The sequence below is a fragment of the Loxodonta africana genome, chromosome 3 (assembly GCF_030014295.1).
Source record: "Loxodonta africana isolate mLoxAfr1 chromosome 3, mLoxAfr1.hap2, whole genome shotgun sequence".
Lineage (NCBI taxonomy): Eukaryota > Metazoa > Chordata > Mammalia > Proboscidea > Elephantidae > Loxodonta > Loxodonta africana.
Genome location: NC_087344.1, coordinates 97,566,676 through 97,579,690, shown reverse-complemented (window position 1 = coordinate 97,579,690; position 13,015 = coordinate 97,566,676). Strand labels below are relative to the sequence as shown.

At 33.9% G+C, this 13,015-nt stretch overlaps 1 protein-coding gene across 8 annotated transcripts in view; it reads left to right on the top strand.

Moving 5' to 3' along the window:
• OMA1 (OMA1 zinc metallopeptidase) overlaps positions 1–13,015 on the top strand; it is a 108,448-nt gene that overhangs the window by 27,624 nt on the left and 67,809 nt on the right. For all 8 annotated transcript variants that reach the window (XR_010321399.1, XR_010321396.1, XR_010321400.1 and 5 more), the window contains exons 2-6: positions 704–1,222; positions 3,133–3,361; positions 5,707–5,880; positions 5,977–6,084; positions 8,857–8,985. Coding sequence is in view for 3 of the 8 variants with exons in the window: in XM_064282032.1 (XP_064138102.1) it covers positions 723–1,222; positions 3,133–3,361; positions 5,707–5,880; positions 5,977–6,084; positions 8,857–8,985 (1,140 nt within the window). In the remaining 5 variants the exon portion in view is untranslated. The remainder of the gene's footprint in view (positions 1–703; positions 1,223–3,132; positions 3,362–5,706; positions 5,881–5,976; positions 6,085–8,856; positions 8,986–13,015) is intronic.

Sequence of the window (13,015 nt, the reverse complement as noted above, 5' to 3'; positions counted from 1 at the left end):
AGCCTGCAAGGTGCCAATTCCCGCTGGGTCAGGTCTTTCAACTCCGTGCTGCTTCTGAATTGACTCTCCCTCCCCCTGCCACTCAATCCAATTCCTCATCTTTGCCTTTGATGTTCAGGGCTCCTAGATTGTTATATATAATCGATTCACCTGTATTTTCAGGTCTCTGTCATAAGAGGGACCACAGGGAGCATCTGGCTACTCTGCCATCTTGGCCCCTCCTCTCTTGTTACTCCATCTTGAGCTTAGTCAGAAGTCCCAGGTTTATATTTGAAAGGAATAAATTTGTATTTAAGAAAATATATTTCATAAGATAGATTTTATCATTTCATTATATACCTGTTTCCCCAGTTACTGCCAATGGATAAAATTTTACTGTTGTTTTTATGTAATCCCTTTCTTATTTCTCAGATAATTTAGCTGTTAAAATAAAAAGACTGCTCCCAACTAAAAATAAAAAACTGTGAAGTTTCAAAATTTTCCATTGTAGAGTAGAGGTAATGGTTATATATACTGCCCTTTGGTTTGTATTGCTGAAAAGCATTGCTTATGGGAGATGAGGAGGAATATAAGGTAATTTAGTCTGAGATGTGTTAAAGGAAGAACAGCTGACATACCATTTTATAAGTTGTTTTCCAAGTTTGGTAAATAAATATTTTCCACAGATATTTATAGTTTTTTTTTTTTTTTTTTTGCATTACAGATAACCAAGCAAAAGAAAGATGGCGTTCATCTATGGACTGCAGTCTGCTACGAGAAATTATGTTTTCTTTAGACTTAGTTCACTGGCCAATTGGAGAAAATGTAACACATTAAGTGTGAGCTCACCGGGCTGTCATCGAGTACAAATGAACTATATAGTAAATAAGTATCAGGGGCTGAGAGTAAATCAGTGTGATAGTTTTACTTTTCTGCCTGGAAACTTTCATTTCTGTAGGACTTTTAATAACAAAAGAACAGGATTCCTCAAGAGTACCAGAAGTATGGACAGTTGGAGGATTACCTGCAAATGTCCTGCTTGGAATAACTCTTCCCCAAGACGGGTACTGCTAAATGAAGTTGCAGTACTTCCGGCCTTTTCAGTATTGCACCCTCTAAACTGTTTTCCCACGAGAGAGATCAGAAGTTTCCACACTTCGCCATGTTTTCAAGCTGCTCCAGTCCCTCTCTTGTTGATCATTCTTAAGCCTGTGCAGAAACTATTTGCGATCATTGTAGGCAGGTAAGGTACATTTAAAAAAAGAAACTTTTTATGAAAAGCTATTTGTAAAGCTGTACTTTGAAAGAAGACTTGTTAGTTCCCCCCCGCAACATTTCGCTCAAAATTAAGTTTCTAAACAGTAGATTCTACCCAATTTTGTTACATATGATTTAATAATCTTGAGAATTTACTGCATATTCTTTATAGTGTAGAAATGTGATCTTTAAAAATTTATTCTTATGTATAGTTTATAGAAGAAAAATTGATATTATGTTTATGACTATAAGAAGAATCAGAAATGTTGGTTGTAACTCATGTAGGAGAACGTTACTTACAAGCAGTCCTTTTTAGTTTGAAATTTGAGGCAGCAAATCACAAAATGGAGGATATTACGGTGCTCATTTAAGAAGAGGGTCACTCCTAACCAAGCTAGCCCTTAAACCATTAATACTATTTTTTTCAGTTCTATTTCCAACAAATCTTTGTTATTTTCTCTTGGTAGTCCTTTATAAAACTAGTATTTTTACAGCTAAATAGTACTTTATATTTAACTTAGCTCCCTGCTCCTCTACAGTTAATCCTGTGTTGTCTTATTTGATCCTTGAGGAATGCTAATTATTGTCTTCTCATACAGCTTTTTTGTGTTTGATGACTATCAGGACTCTTCTTAACTTCCATACTAGCCAGTCCAATTTACTTTTTAGCAAAAATCAGGAACTTCTCCTTTGTAATTTACAGTGTTCTTGTTTATGATTTGGCTTTGGCACCTAGAAAATATACAGCTACATTATTTCCAATTTAAGTAATTAACTCATCCTAGTTACAATAGCTCTTTCTGATTTCTAATGGGTTCTTTCTCACATGGAATGTTTGGTGAGTTCGAACCACCCTACCTTTAACAGCTGAGCGCTAAACTGCTGTACCATCAGGGCTCCTTCATCCCATTTAATTATTTACTCATTTTTACTCTTTTTTTGTTGTTAATATTGTCAGTTACCTACAATTTCTTTTTAGAATGTGGTTTATATACATTTTAAATAAATAATAATAAATCATATAAAAATTTAAAAAAGGAAGTAAGTACATTTCATATCTTAGTTCATATTGTTCTAGGTTGAAACATTCCCTAAAGACATTTCAGATGTGTCACCTAACAAAATTAATATATTTTAAGAAGCTAAAATCCTCCATTTCCTTATTTATAGTGCTCATGTTCTTACCACCTCTCCTTTTTCGTGTTCTAGAGAAGATGGTGGATCTTCTGCTAGTGAGCAATATTTATTTCTAAATCAGTGCTGAGGTGGTTTCCCTCGTATCTTGTTGAAGCATTGGCACATTGTGCTAGCAGTCTGTTGAACAGTGGGAAGACTAGTCACTAAAGGTCTAGGTTTATTGAAAACCCCCTCAGATGTTTATGTGGGCAGTTCATCCCTTCTAAGCAAGTAGTGGTTAAGTGCTCAAAGTCTGGAATGAATTGGCCTTCAATTGATTGTTCCCTTAGTACCTGTGTGACCTCGGATAAATTTGCCCAACTTCCCTGTGTCTCATTTTCCTCATTTATAGTAGGGTTATCATGAGGATTAAATGAGAGGACATGCGTATAGCAATTAGAAAAGTACTTTGCAAATAAACAGTCAATAAATGTTAACTAGAAGTAATTGCAGTCATCATAAAGTAGCTCTTCACATAGTGTTTACTTTTAAGATAGTTGAAGAAAATTCAAATAAGTGTTTAGAATTTTTACCTGTAGCTCTATGTGGTTGATTAGTTTTTCATTGTTTAGCTAAGAATTTTATAAATTGAAAATGCCATTTCTGCAGATAGATACAAAAATTCAAGGTATTTGATGACAAAATTCTAACGTAAGCATTTCAGTTTGGTAATATGTGTTGATGCTATTAACAGAACTTGGAATTTTCTTTTTGCTCTAGGGGCATAAGGAAATGGTGGCAGGCACTTCCTCCTAACAAGAAGGAACTATTTAAAGAAAGTGTGAGGAGGAATAAGTGGAAGTTATTCCTTGGTTTGAGTACTTTTGGATTGCTATTCATAATGTTTTATTTTACTCACCTGGAAGTGAGTCCAATCACAGGAAGGAGCAAGCTGCGTCTATTGGGGAAAGAACATTTCAGATATTTATCAGAACTGGAATATGAAGCAGTAAGTAAGAATTGTTTTTAGTTAGATTACTGAATAATAGATTCAACACAGGAAAGTTTCTTAAATGTGAAAGATGCACTGCTTTTTTATTTTAGCCTTCAGCATTTTTTTTTTCCAGTAGGCTTTGGACCTTTCACACACAGTATTCCCACTGCCTACATTGCTTTCCCTTCCTTTCACCCAGCTGACTCCTGCTTTTCATATGTTAGTTTAAATATCACTTTCTCAGGAAAGTCTTCCTTGATTATCTGCCTAGACTGGGCTGCAGCATTAGGCTCTCCTTCATACAGATTTAACTGTGAATCAGCTCATCTGCGATGGCACCCAGTGCTTGGCTAGACGAGTTAGAACTCTTTGTTATATTTTCCCTTGCATTCTATATTTTTCCCTCAAGGTACTTATCATGAGGGTAACATAATAATTATTTGTATACTTATCATTTGCTGGTCTGTCTGCCTTGTTAGACTAAGCTCCATGGGGGCAGGAACCTTGTCTGATTGATCATTTTCTCTGAAGTACTAGCGCAGTGCACATGTAAAACACCAGTTGCCATCAAGTCGATCTCAACTTTTGGCGACCCTGTGTGTGCCACAGTAGAAACTGTGCTCCGTAGGGTTTTCAGTGGCTGATTTTTCAGAAGCAGATCACCAGGCCTTTCTTCAGAGGTACCTCTGGGTGGACTCAGACCTCTAACCTTTCGGTTAGCAGCTGAGTGCTTTGACCATTTGCACCACTGAGGCATTCCACAGTGCACCTAGTGGGTGCTTATTATATATTTGTTGAATAAATAGATCAGTAGTTTGAATTTTTATGCCTTGAAAGTAGTATTGCCAAATAAGGTATTTTTTTGCCCGGCATCAATTTTGGCAATTTTTTATGCTTTTTGAAGATAAAATAAAATTAGAGTTCAAAAGCCTTAACTCCACGGATAGTTAAACATTTTGTACCACTAGGGAGTTCTTGAGAACAGAGGTCATCATCCTGTCTCCAGTGCAAGCACATATAAAATGTGTTCAGTTAATATTTGTTGAATGACATCTCATAGTCTCATTTGACAGCTTTGGCACCATTAGATACATCTTTTCATTCCAAATGGAAAGTTAACATTAAAGAAATTATGATGGTTTTTCACTAAAAAGATTGTTTTTAATGAAGATAAGACCAGTCCGTCCCAGTGGAGTCTGTAAAAAGACTGGAAGTGTTTCTTAGAGTATTGCCTAGTCAAAGGCAAGTTCGAGGAAAGTATTTTGGAAAGGTTGAGATAGGCCTAATGTTAAATTCATTTATCTTATAAGGAGTTTAAATTGTGTATGTGTGTGTACACACACATAAATGTATATATATATTTTTATTTTTTAACCTACAAGTGTATAAAACCTGCTTGATATGAAAAGTTAAATACATGTTCTTATGGGGATATTATAAAGTACCATAATTATATGTAACCTTATCTTACATGCTTCAGAAGGGTTAATAATAATTTTTTGTTTCAGGTAGTTTTATATTGGTGACTGCTTTTAAAAATGTTAATTGATACAAAGACTATTTCAAATCCATGCTCTACAAAATCACGTATTTTTAATACATTTCAAGGAAGAAGGTTACAAACTTGTTGATTTGTATGTGGAAGAAATATAGTTTATGAAAATTAAAGTAACCTTTCCAGAACATCTTTAATTTTCTCAGTATACTAGAAAAGACCTCTCTTTCTTGAGAAAAAATGTCTTCTTATGGTGGCTGTTGTACGTAGAGCCACTGTGAGCAAAACCGACTCAGCAGTACCTAACAACAACATACGGTGGCTAGTCTTGACCAGCATCAAGTAGAAAAAATAATACCTCATTAGTTCTGAAATGTCAGTGATTTCAATCTGTATGAATAAAACACTTTAAAATTAATGAAACATCTTTTCTAAAAGTTAATCTTCTTAAGTGTAGGGTGTTTTTGTATTCATCAGGTTATGAAAATAATTTTCTTTTGTATTTTACTTATGTGGAATCTTCTATGTTCTCTAGACAGTGTTGTTTTGTTTTATAAAGTATGTAATAAAGTAGAAAGAATATTAAAGTATTTTATTTGTTTATAGGCTAATGGAAAAGATGAATTAAATTTTTATTTCAACCAGTCTGTTTGGATAATCTTAGTTATTTGAATTTATTCCATTTATGAGAAACCACATTGTCCTTGTGTGAATAATTCAAATTTGAGAAATTAAAGTGTTTAGTTAATTAATTAAAATGTTCAGTATTTAAGTAGCTGTATAACTCTCCATGAAGCAAAGTAAACAATTTCATAGAGCTATAATGCTTTTAAAATAAAGAACTCTTTTCTTTTTACCCTTTCAGTGTATGGAAGAATTTAAAAATAATATGCTAACTGAGAAGGACATAAGATACCTGACTGTTAAAGAAGTGTTTTGTCATCTGATTGAATGCAATGGAGATATCCCGGGGGTCTCTGAGATCAGCTGGGTTATTCATGTGGTTGATAAGCCAGGTACAGATGCATTTGTGCTTCCAGTAAGTAAATGTTCTCAAACTAATTTTAGTGTTAAATTTAATATCTTTGTTTTTTATGGTGTTCTAATTGCTTACGTTGTTTTCTTTATGGTGCAGAATGGACAAGTGTTTGTTTTCACTGGGCTTCTAAATAGTGTGACTGATACTCATCAACTTTCCTTCCTTCTGGGCCATGAAATAGCTCATGCAGTACTTGAGCATGCTGTGAGTACCTAAAATGTTCAGTTATTGAAATAATGTTTGAAGTTAGCAAGTTAAATCTTTTGAAGAACTGAGTCTTTTCAGTTTTCTTTTTTTCTTTTAAATGATGGAAATTTAGTTTTTAGGAATTGCATTATCCTGTTACCTAAAATAATGTCCTTGGCCAATTTTGGGAATTTTTATGAGTTTTAGTACTTGATACTGAATAATGTGTTTCCCTTAAATACCATTTTTATCACCTGTCTCTTGCTTAAAAAGTAATTATTCTCAACCTCTAATTATTTCAAATTAGATTTTAAACTTTCCATAATTAATAACATACTTGTAATCTAGTCAGAAAATTAATTGTAAGGAAGTGATATTACTATTTAAATAGTAAATCAGTTTTCCTGCCTTTTTATTCATTCTCAAAGGATAGGTTGGAGCTTCTTTAAGAATGTCTAGAATGACTTGCCATATATAATTAATGCAGAGTAATAATAATGATATCGTGCCATTTTACAGTTTGCTGAGCTTTGTAATATGTACACTCACATTCATAATTTTAATCCCGACCTCATGAGGTATGTATTTCTTATCCCTATTTTATATGTGAGGAAAATGATGTTTAAAAAGGCTTTAAGTAACATGACCAATGTGACATAGTGGCAGAATTGGGACCTCAACCCAGCTCTTCTGTATACGAGTCCTGCGTTTCTTTTACCACGTTTACCTGATTGTTGGCAGCGCTTTTCTTATAGGTCATGGAATACAGGTTGGTTTATGCCCCTGTGAATACACGTCTGTTTGACTTGGTAGGGGTCCAGGAAAGCAACATGTATTTGTTTAGCAAGAAAACTAATTTGCTCACTTAAATAGTAATATCGCATTCTTATAATTAAATTTCTGACTAGATTATTATTGTTCATTAAAAATATGACTGGTTCTTACATCCACATAATTAGGGAGAAGTTTATTTCTTTAACTGAAAACATGACGGTAAATAATGAAGAGATTGCAAGATACTAAATTGGAAATGCAAATAATATTAACTTTAAATGGAAGTGATGGTGTTAATAATCCCTCCTAAAAGTCATCTCAAATTCTACCTGTTCCTTAGAGTATTAATAAGATGAGGTGGGCCAAAGTTGTGTTTTTCCCAAGCACAAATAGTTATTATCCCCTTCATTTCTTGAGTTTCAAGAAAATTTAAAATATATTTTTCTTAAACTTATACAAGAACAGATCTTCTAAGCAGTTAAGATAATGTCATTATATGTACTCTAATTTCAAATAATGGCTTCATAACTGCAAAGTCAATTAATATCAGCATATAAAGTGTTATTATTCCATACATTTGTTTTTCTGGCATTTAATTCAGTACCTCATATTCAGCTTATTGTTCTCATCTCGTCAGTATAAGATCAATAACCAAATGAGATATAAAAAGAAAATAACAGTCTAAAAAATAGAAGATAGTATTAATATTTCTTTGGCGGAGGTGTTAGACATTATCAACATAATATTTTCTCTTGTTGGAGTCTCAATTTTTATTTAATCACTTTGTCTTTTATGTAATTATCTTTTCCACACATACAGATTTTTTTGAGTGTTTATTTCTAATTTCTAAAACTGTGTAATAGCAATTATATTCTCTAACAGATACTAACAAGGGTTTGCTCTTCTATAATGATTTCATTGTTTTAGCTTCAGTCTTTCAAGCTAAAATAATACCATAATTGTTTTTCATGACATGCAGTTCTTATATAGCAAAATATGTTTTGTGAGCAGATTATGTTGTTAAAAGTGGTCTAGATTTTTTTAAAATTCAGCCATATTTCATACATTCACGTGATAGCTGCTATATATCAGTATCAGCGTTACATTGTTTATTAATTAACTTTAATGATAAACAACAAATCAGTGAATTAAACTTATATATTACTACTCAAAATGATTATTTTAAATAAAAGTTTTTTGGTTACTGCTATAAGTGAATACAAAAATTCATAGGTCCTGGTTCTCTGGTGTGAAACACCAGACTTGTAAAACGCGGACTTGCATAAAATGGATCATACTCCATTTATTGGGTCACTAAGATCAAAATCAATAAAAAAAAAAAAATTTTTTTTTTTTTATGATCAAAAGACATTTATTTAAAATAAAATTCCATTCTTTCTCTGAATGGAGGGGTACATGGAATCTGGAAGTTGTTCGATGTTTTAACTACTTTATATGTTGGGTAGTGTTTAGTTTTTATCCAAAAGTATGAGTATAATAATAAAAAATAAATAATAAATAAACATGAGTATAATAAGCATGTTTATTTGATTTTAATGAAGATATAACAACTATATTAGAAACTGGAACTGCTTGGGTTTGATTCCTGGGCCTTTTACTAATAGCTGTGTGAACTTGGGTGACTCTCTTAACTTCTATCCATCTCAGTTTCATTATCTCTAAAATAGGGATAATTGTACTTATTTCACAAGATTGTTATGTTTGTTAATATAAGAAACTGTAGGTTAATGAACCTGTTGTTGTATTTGACTCATACTAAGTGGCTCATTAATGTTAGTTAAATGAATGTGTGTATATGTAAGCATGTAAGCAAGGAAAGATAGACCATGAAAGGATAAAACATACAGGAAAAAAGAGAGCTTGCAATCTTAGTTGGTGAAGGTCAGCGAAATGCATGTAATTATTTATTGTGATTACACTTGATGAACTAAAAAGTGTAAGCATAAACTGTCTACATTCATTAAATTTAATTTTCATTATTTTTACTCTTCTCAGGCAGAAAAGGCTAGCTTTGTTCATTTATTGGATTTCCTAGGTCTGATTTTTCTTACAATGATTTGGGCCATTTGTCCTCGGGATAGTTTGGCAGTTTTGGGCCAGTGGATACAGTCTAAATTGCAGGAGGTAAGTTGAAGATAATAACTTGAGTGATAAAGATGTTTTAATGTTACTCTGAAACAACAAATAACCAGAGATGTTTTCACATTTTGTCATGAAATACTGGCACTAATTTTAGTGTCTTATGTTTTCTCATTTTTAGGAGATATTCTTATATATCAACATTCAAGTTACAAAATACTACATCTCTCAGATAGTAGATATAGATGTGTTAGAAGGGCTTGCAGCTTTTTATAATTTGTGTGTGTGTGTCTGTGTGTGTAGTTATCAGTCTTTCAGAGAGAAAACCCAGTCACCAATCCTTCCTTTCCTTCTGTCATTTTACCATCCTACTTTCCACTTCTGTTTCTTATAGTGACTGTGGTGTACTAACTGAATGAGCCCTCCTTCCCTGAAATACTTCTAGTAAGTATTTTTATTTTGACAGGGAACCGTTATAACCTGTAAACTTTTGTGGGTACATGGCTGGCTGAAGCTGCTGTAACACTCTTCCCTCTTTCTTACTCCCAGTTAAACAGTGCGTGGAAAATATTGAGAGGGCCATCTTACCAGGTTTTTGTTAGCTTTTGTTTATAGTGCAAATGTGTAATGATAATCATCCCCTACAATCTATTGAGTCTCTCAGTTTGCTCAAAACACTGTACTACTGAATGTAAGTATTGTAGTCTTGATAGTTGCTTTGTTAACCATGACTAATTATTTTATTTTGTACTTTTCTTCAAATATTTCTTCTTGTCCTGGGAGGTTTGGTTATTTAGGAACAATCTGTTATTTGTTTATTTAATGATTTGTGGAGCACCCATCAGAGTGCCATCTGGGTGCTGTTTAAATCTAATGTGCAAAATTCTTTCAGACAAATTGCTTTTGAAATTAGATAACTGTGTCTTTTATTCAGTGTTGTTACCATTTGGCTTCATTTATGTTGAAGTAAAGGTTCTTAAAAGGAAAAAGAAAGAATGATTATTGCTTACATTATAACCAAAACCCAGTGCTGTAGAGTCTCTTCTGACTCATAGCGACCCTATAGAACAGAGTAAAACTGCCCCATAGGGTTTCAAAGGCTGTAATCTTTATGGAAGCAGGCTGCCTTATCTTTCCACCTCAGAGCAGCTGGTGGGTTTGGAGCAGCTGGTGGGTTTGAACCACCAACCTTTTGGTTAGCAGCTGAGTGTTTAACCACTTTACCACCAAGACTCCTGCATAGGTTATAGGATTTCATGTTTTGAATTTTTTTCTGCCACGGACCCACTGAGCAGTCAAAGGGCTTAACATAGTCTTTTCCCTACCTACAAATAGATTGCTTTTTCTGTAATAGAATCAGATTTGGTTATGAGAAAGATAACTTGTAGTTCTTTTTCATTCTCGAAATACTTGATGAACCCTGCTACTTTGGTATAATTATTCAATTTAATAATACTGAACGTAAAGTAGGAATTACACGTTTGAACTCTTTTCGCAGAAATCAAGCCTTCCCTCCTCTCTCCGCCCCCCCATAATTTTGGTGACAAGGAGCTATTTTTCTGTCTAGAAAGCCTTGCTCACTGTAATTGGATGGCGGAAGGGAATGCTAACTGTGAAGACAATAGAGAAGAGAATTGCTGACAGTCATTTGTCAGAGGAAGGAAGAGAGTACAACAGCTAGGGACCCTTACTTCACCATTGGAGGTTGTCATTTTTGTAATCTTAAAGATTTGGGTGTAGTGTAGTAGCCCTCATAGAGCTCCAGCTGGTAAGGTTTTGAGAGCTACTAGTAATAGCTAACGTTTAGTAGGTAATATTTATCGAGTGCTTACCATGTGCCAAATACTGGGATAAACACCATAGGTTTCTTACATACAGATGTTAAGAATACAGTCCTGATCAGACGGACCTGTATTTGAGTTTAGGCTCTATTAGACCAAAATTTTGCAAAACTTGGGCAGTTTACTTCACCTCTATAGGCCTTGTTTTCTTCATCTGTAAAATTGGGATAAAAATACTGGCTAACTCAAAGTCTTGTAAGTATTAAATGATACATTTAAAGCAGGCTTATGGGTTCTCAACCTTAGCACTTTTTGGTATTTTAGACTGGATATTCTTTGCTTGGAGGGGATATCGTTTTCTTGTAGAGTGTTTAGTAGTATCCCTGGCTTCTACCCACTAGATACCAGTAGCCCTCCCTCCCCCAATTGTGACAATCAAAAATGTCTCCAAATATTTCCAGAAGTTCTGTGGAAGACAGAAGTACACCCGGTTGAGAGCCACTGATTTAAAGCATTTAGCACAGTATGGTACCTCGCACAAATTAAGTCATATGAGTTATTACTATTATTTGCTCGTTTAATCCTCTCTGCAAACCTAGAAGGTTGATACTGTTATTAGTCCCATTTTATGTATGAGGCTAATGGGGCTTAGAGGGTTTAAGCAGTTAGCTCAAGGTTAATAGTTAAAAAGTGTCAGTGTTTGGACTCAAACCTAAGTTTCTCTTTTTTTTTTTCTTTAACATTTTAGATCGTATTTTAGGTCAAAGTTTACACAGGAAATTAGATTCCCATTTAACAATTTTTATATAAATTGTCCAGTGACATTAGTTATAATTTTCACAATGTGTCCGTACTCTCATTATTTCCATTCAGCTTGTTCTGTTTCCATTAATCTAGCATCCCTGCCCCCACTTGCCTTCTCATCTTTGCTTTTGGGTAAATGTTGACTTTTGGTCTCATATAGTTGATTGTTGAAGGGAGCGCATTACTCATGGGTGATATTGTTTATTTTGTAAGACAGTCTATTATTTGGCTGAAAGGTGACCCCTGGGAGTGGCTTCAGATCCCTGTTCAAAGTGTCTTCGGACGATAGTCTTGGGGGTTCCTCTAGTCTATTGGTGCAGTAAGTCTGGCCTCTTTTAGGAGCTAAATTTTGTTCTATTTTAATTTTGTTCTGTATTTTTCTTGCATTCTACCCTGGACCTTGTATTGTATCCCTGGTTGGAATTGTTGGTAGTGGTAGCCAGGTACCATCTACTTCTGGTTTCAGGATAGAAGAGGCCGTGGTTCGTATGGACTGTTTGTTCTTTGAGTCTTTGGTTTCCTTCATTCTCTTGCTCCAGATGAGTAGAGACCAAGCTTTTAAAACCCCACACACTGCTTATCAAACTAGGACGTGGAATGTTATCTTTATGAACTGTGTTATGCCAGTTGACTGAGTTATCCCAACAGACTATGGTCAAGTTTCTCTTCTTCTAAAGCCTGTTTTTAAGTCAGAATATTATCAGTAGACTTAATAGGACACCTGCATACTGCCCATGGGGAGCGCACACATTTTATAGTATACTTCATTAATCTAAACCAGATGTGATTAAGAAGGAAGAAGGTAATATCTAATGCTCGTATATTGCGGTTCAGATTGATTATATTATTTCTAGCTATCGCTGACATGTAGCTACCTTTGAAAAATTGCCACCCCAATTAATAGCTCTTCTGTCAGAGATCCTGCCTATTGATCCATGTACTACAAAGTATTAGTACTTACTGAAAATTAGAGTTTAACTGGAAAGCATTCACATAAATAGAACTTATTAGAAAAATTAAAGTTAGAATATATGTTTGTAATTTTTTCATTGAAATCAGAAGAAAATCTCGTTTTCCTAACTAGTCAATAGTTAGTAGGAAAAAAAGAGGAAATTAAGATAATTTATCAAAGAAATAACATTCTGGTGTATGGTTAATTTTTTAACTAAAATGAATCCTCTAGTAGTGTTACTGGCTATTACATACCTCTAATTTTCAATTATCTTTTAAAAGATCAAAATGTTCGTTGGCTGTATTAAAAGTCTGCATCAATAAAATTTGTTAGGAAGACCTCTACGTAGTAGGTGGAGATTATAATTGGGAAAATGGAAATAAACTATTTATGATACTACAGATTGTCCAAAAGTTTGTAGGCATGTTTTTTCCATCTTTTTAAAGTATTAATCTCTGATGGAGGAAATAAAGGCTGTACTTCGTTTTATACCATGGAGTTCTTTAAATGTTAACAATAGAGAATATAAAAACTTTAT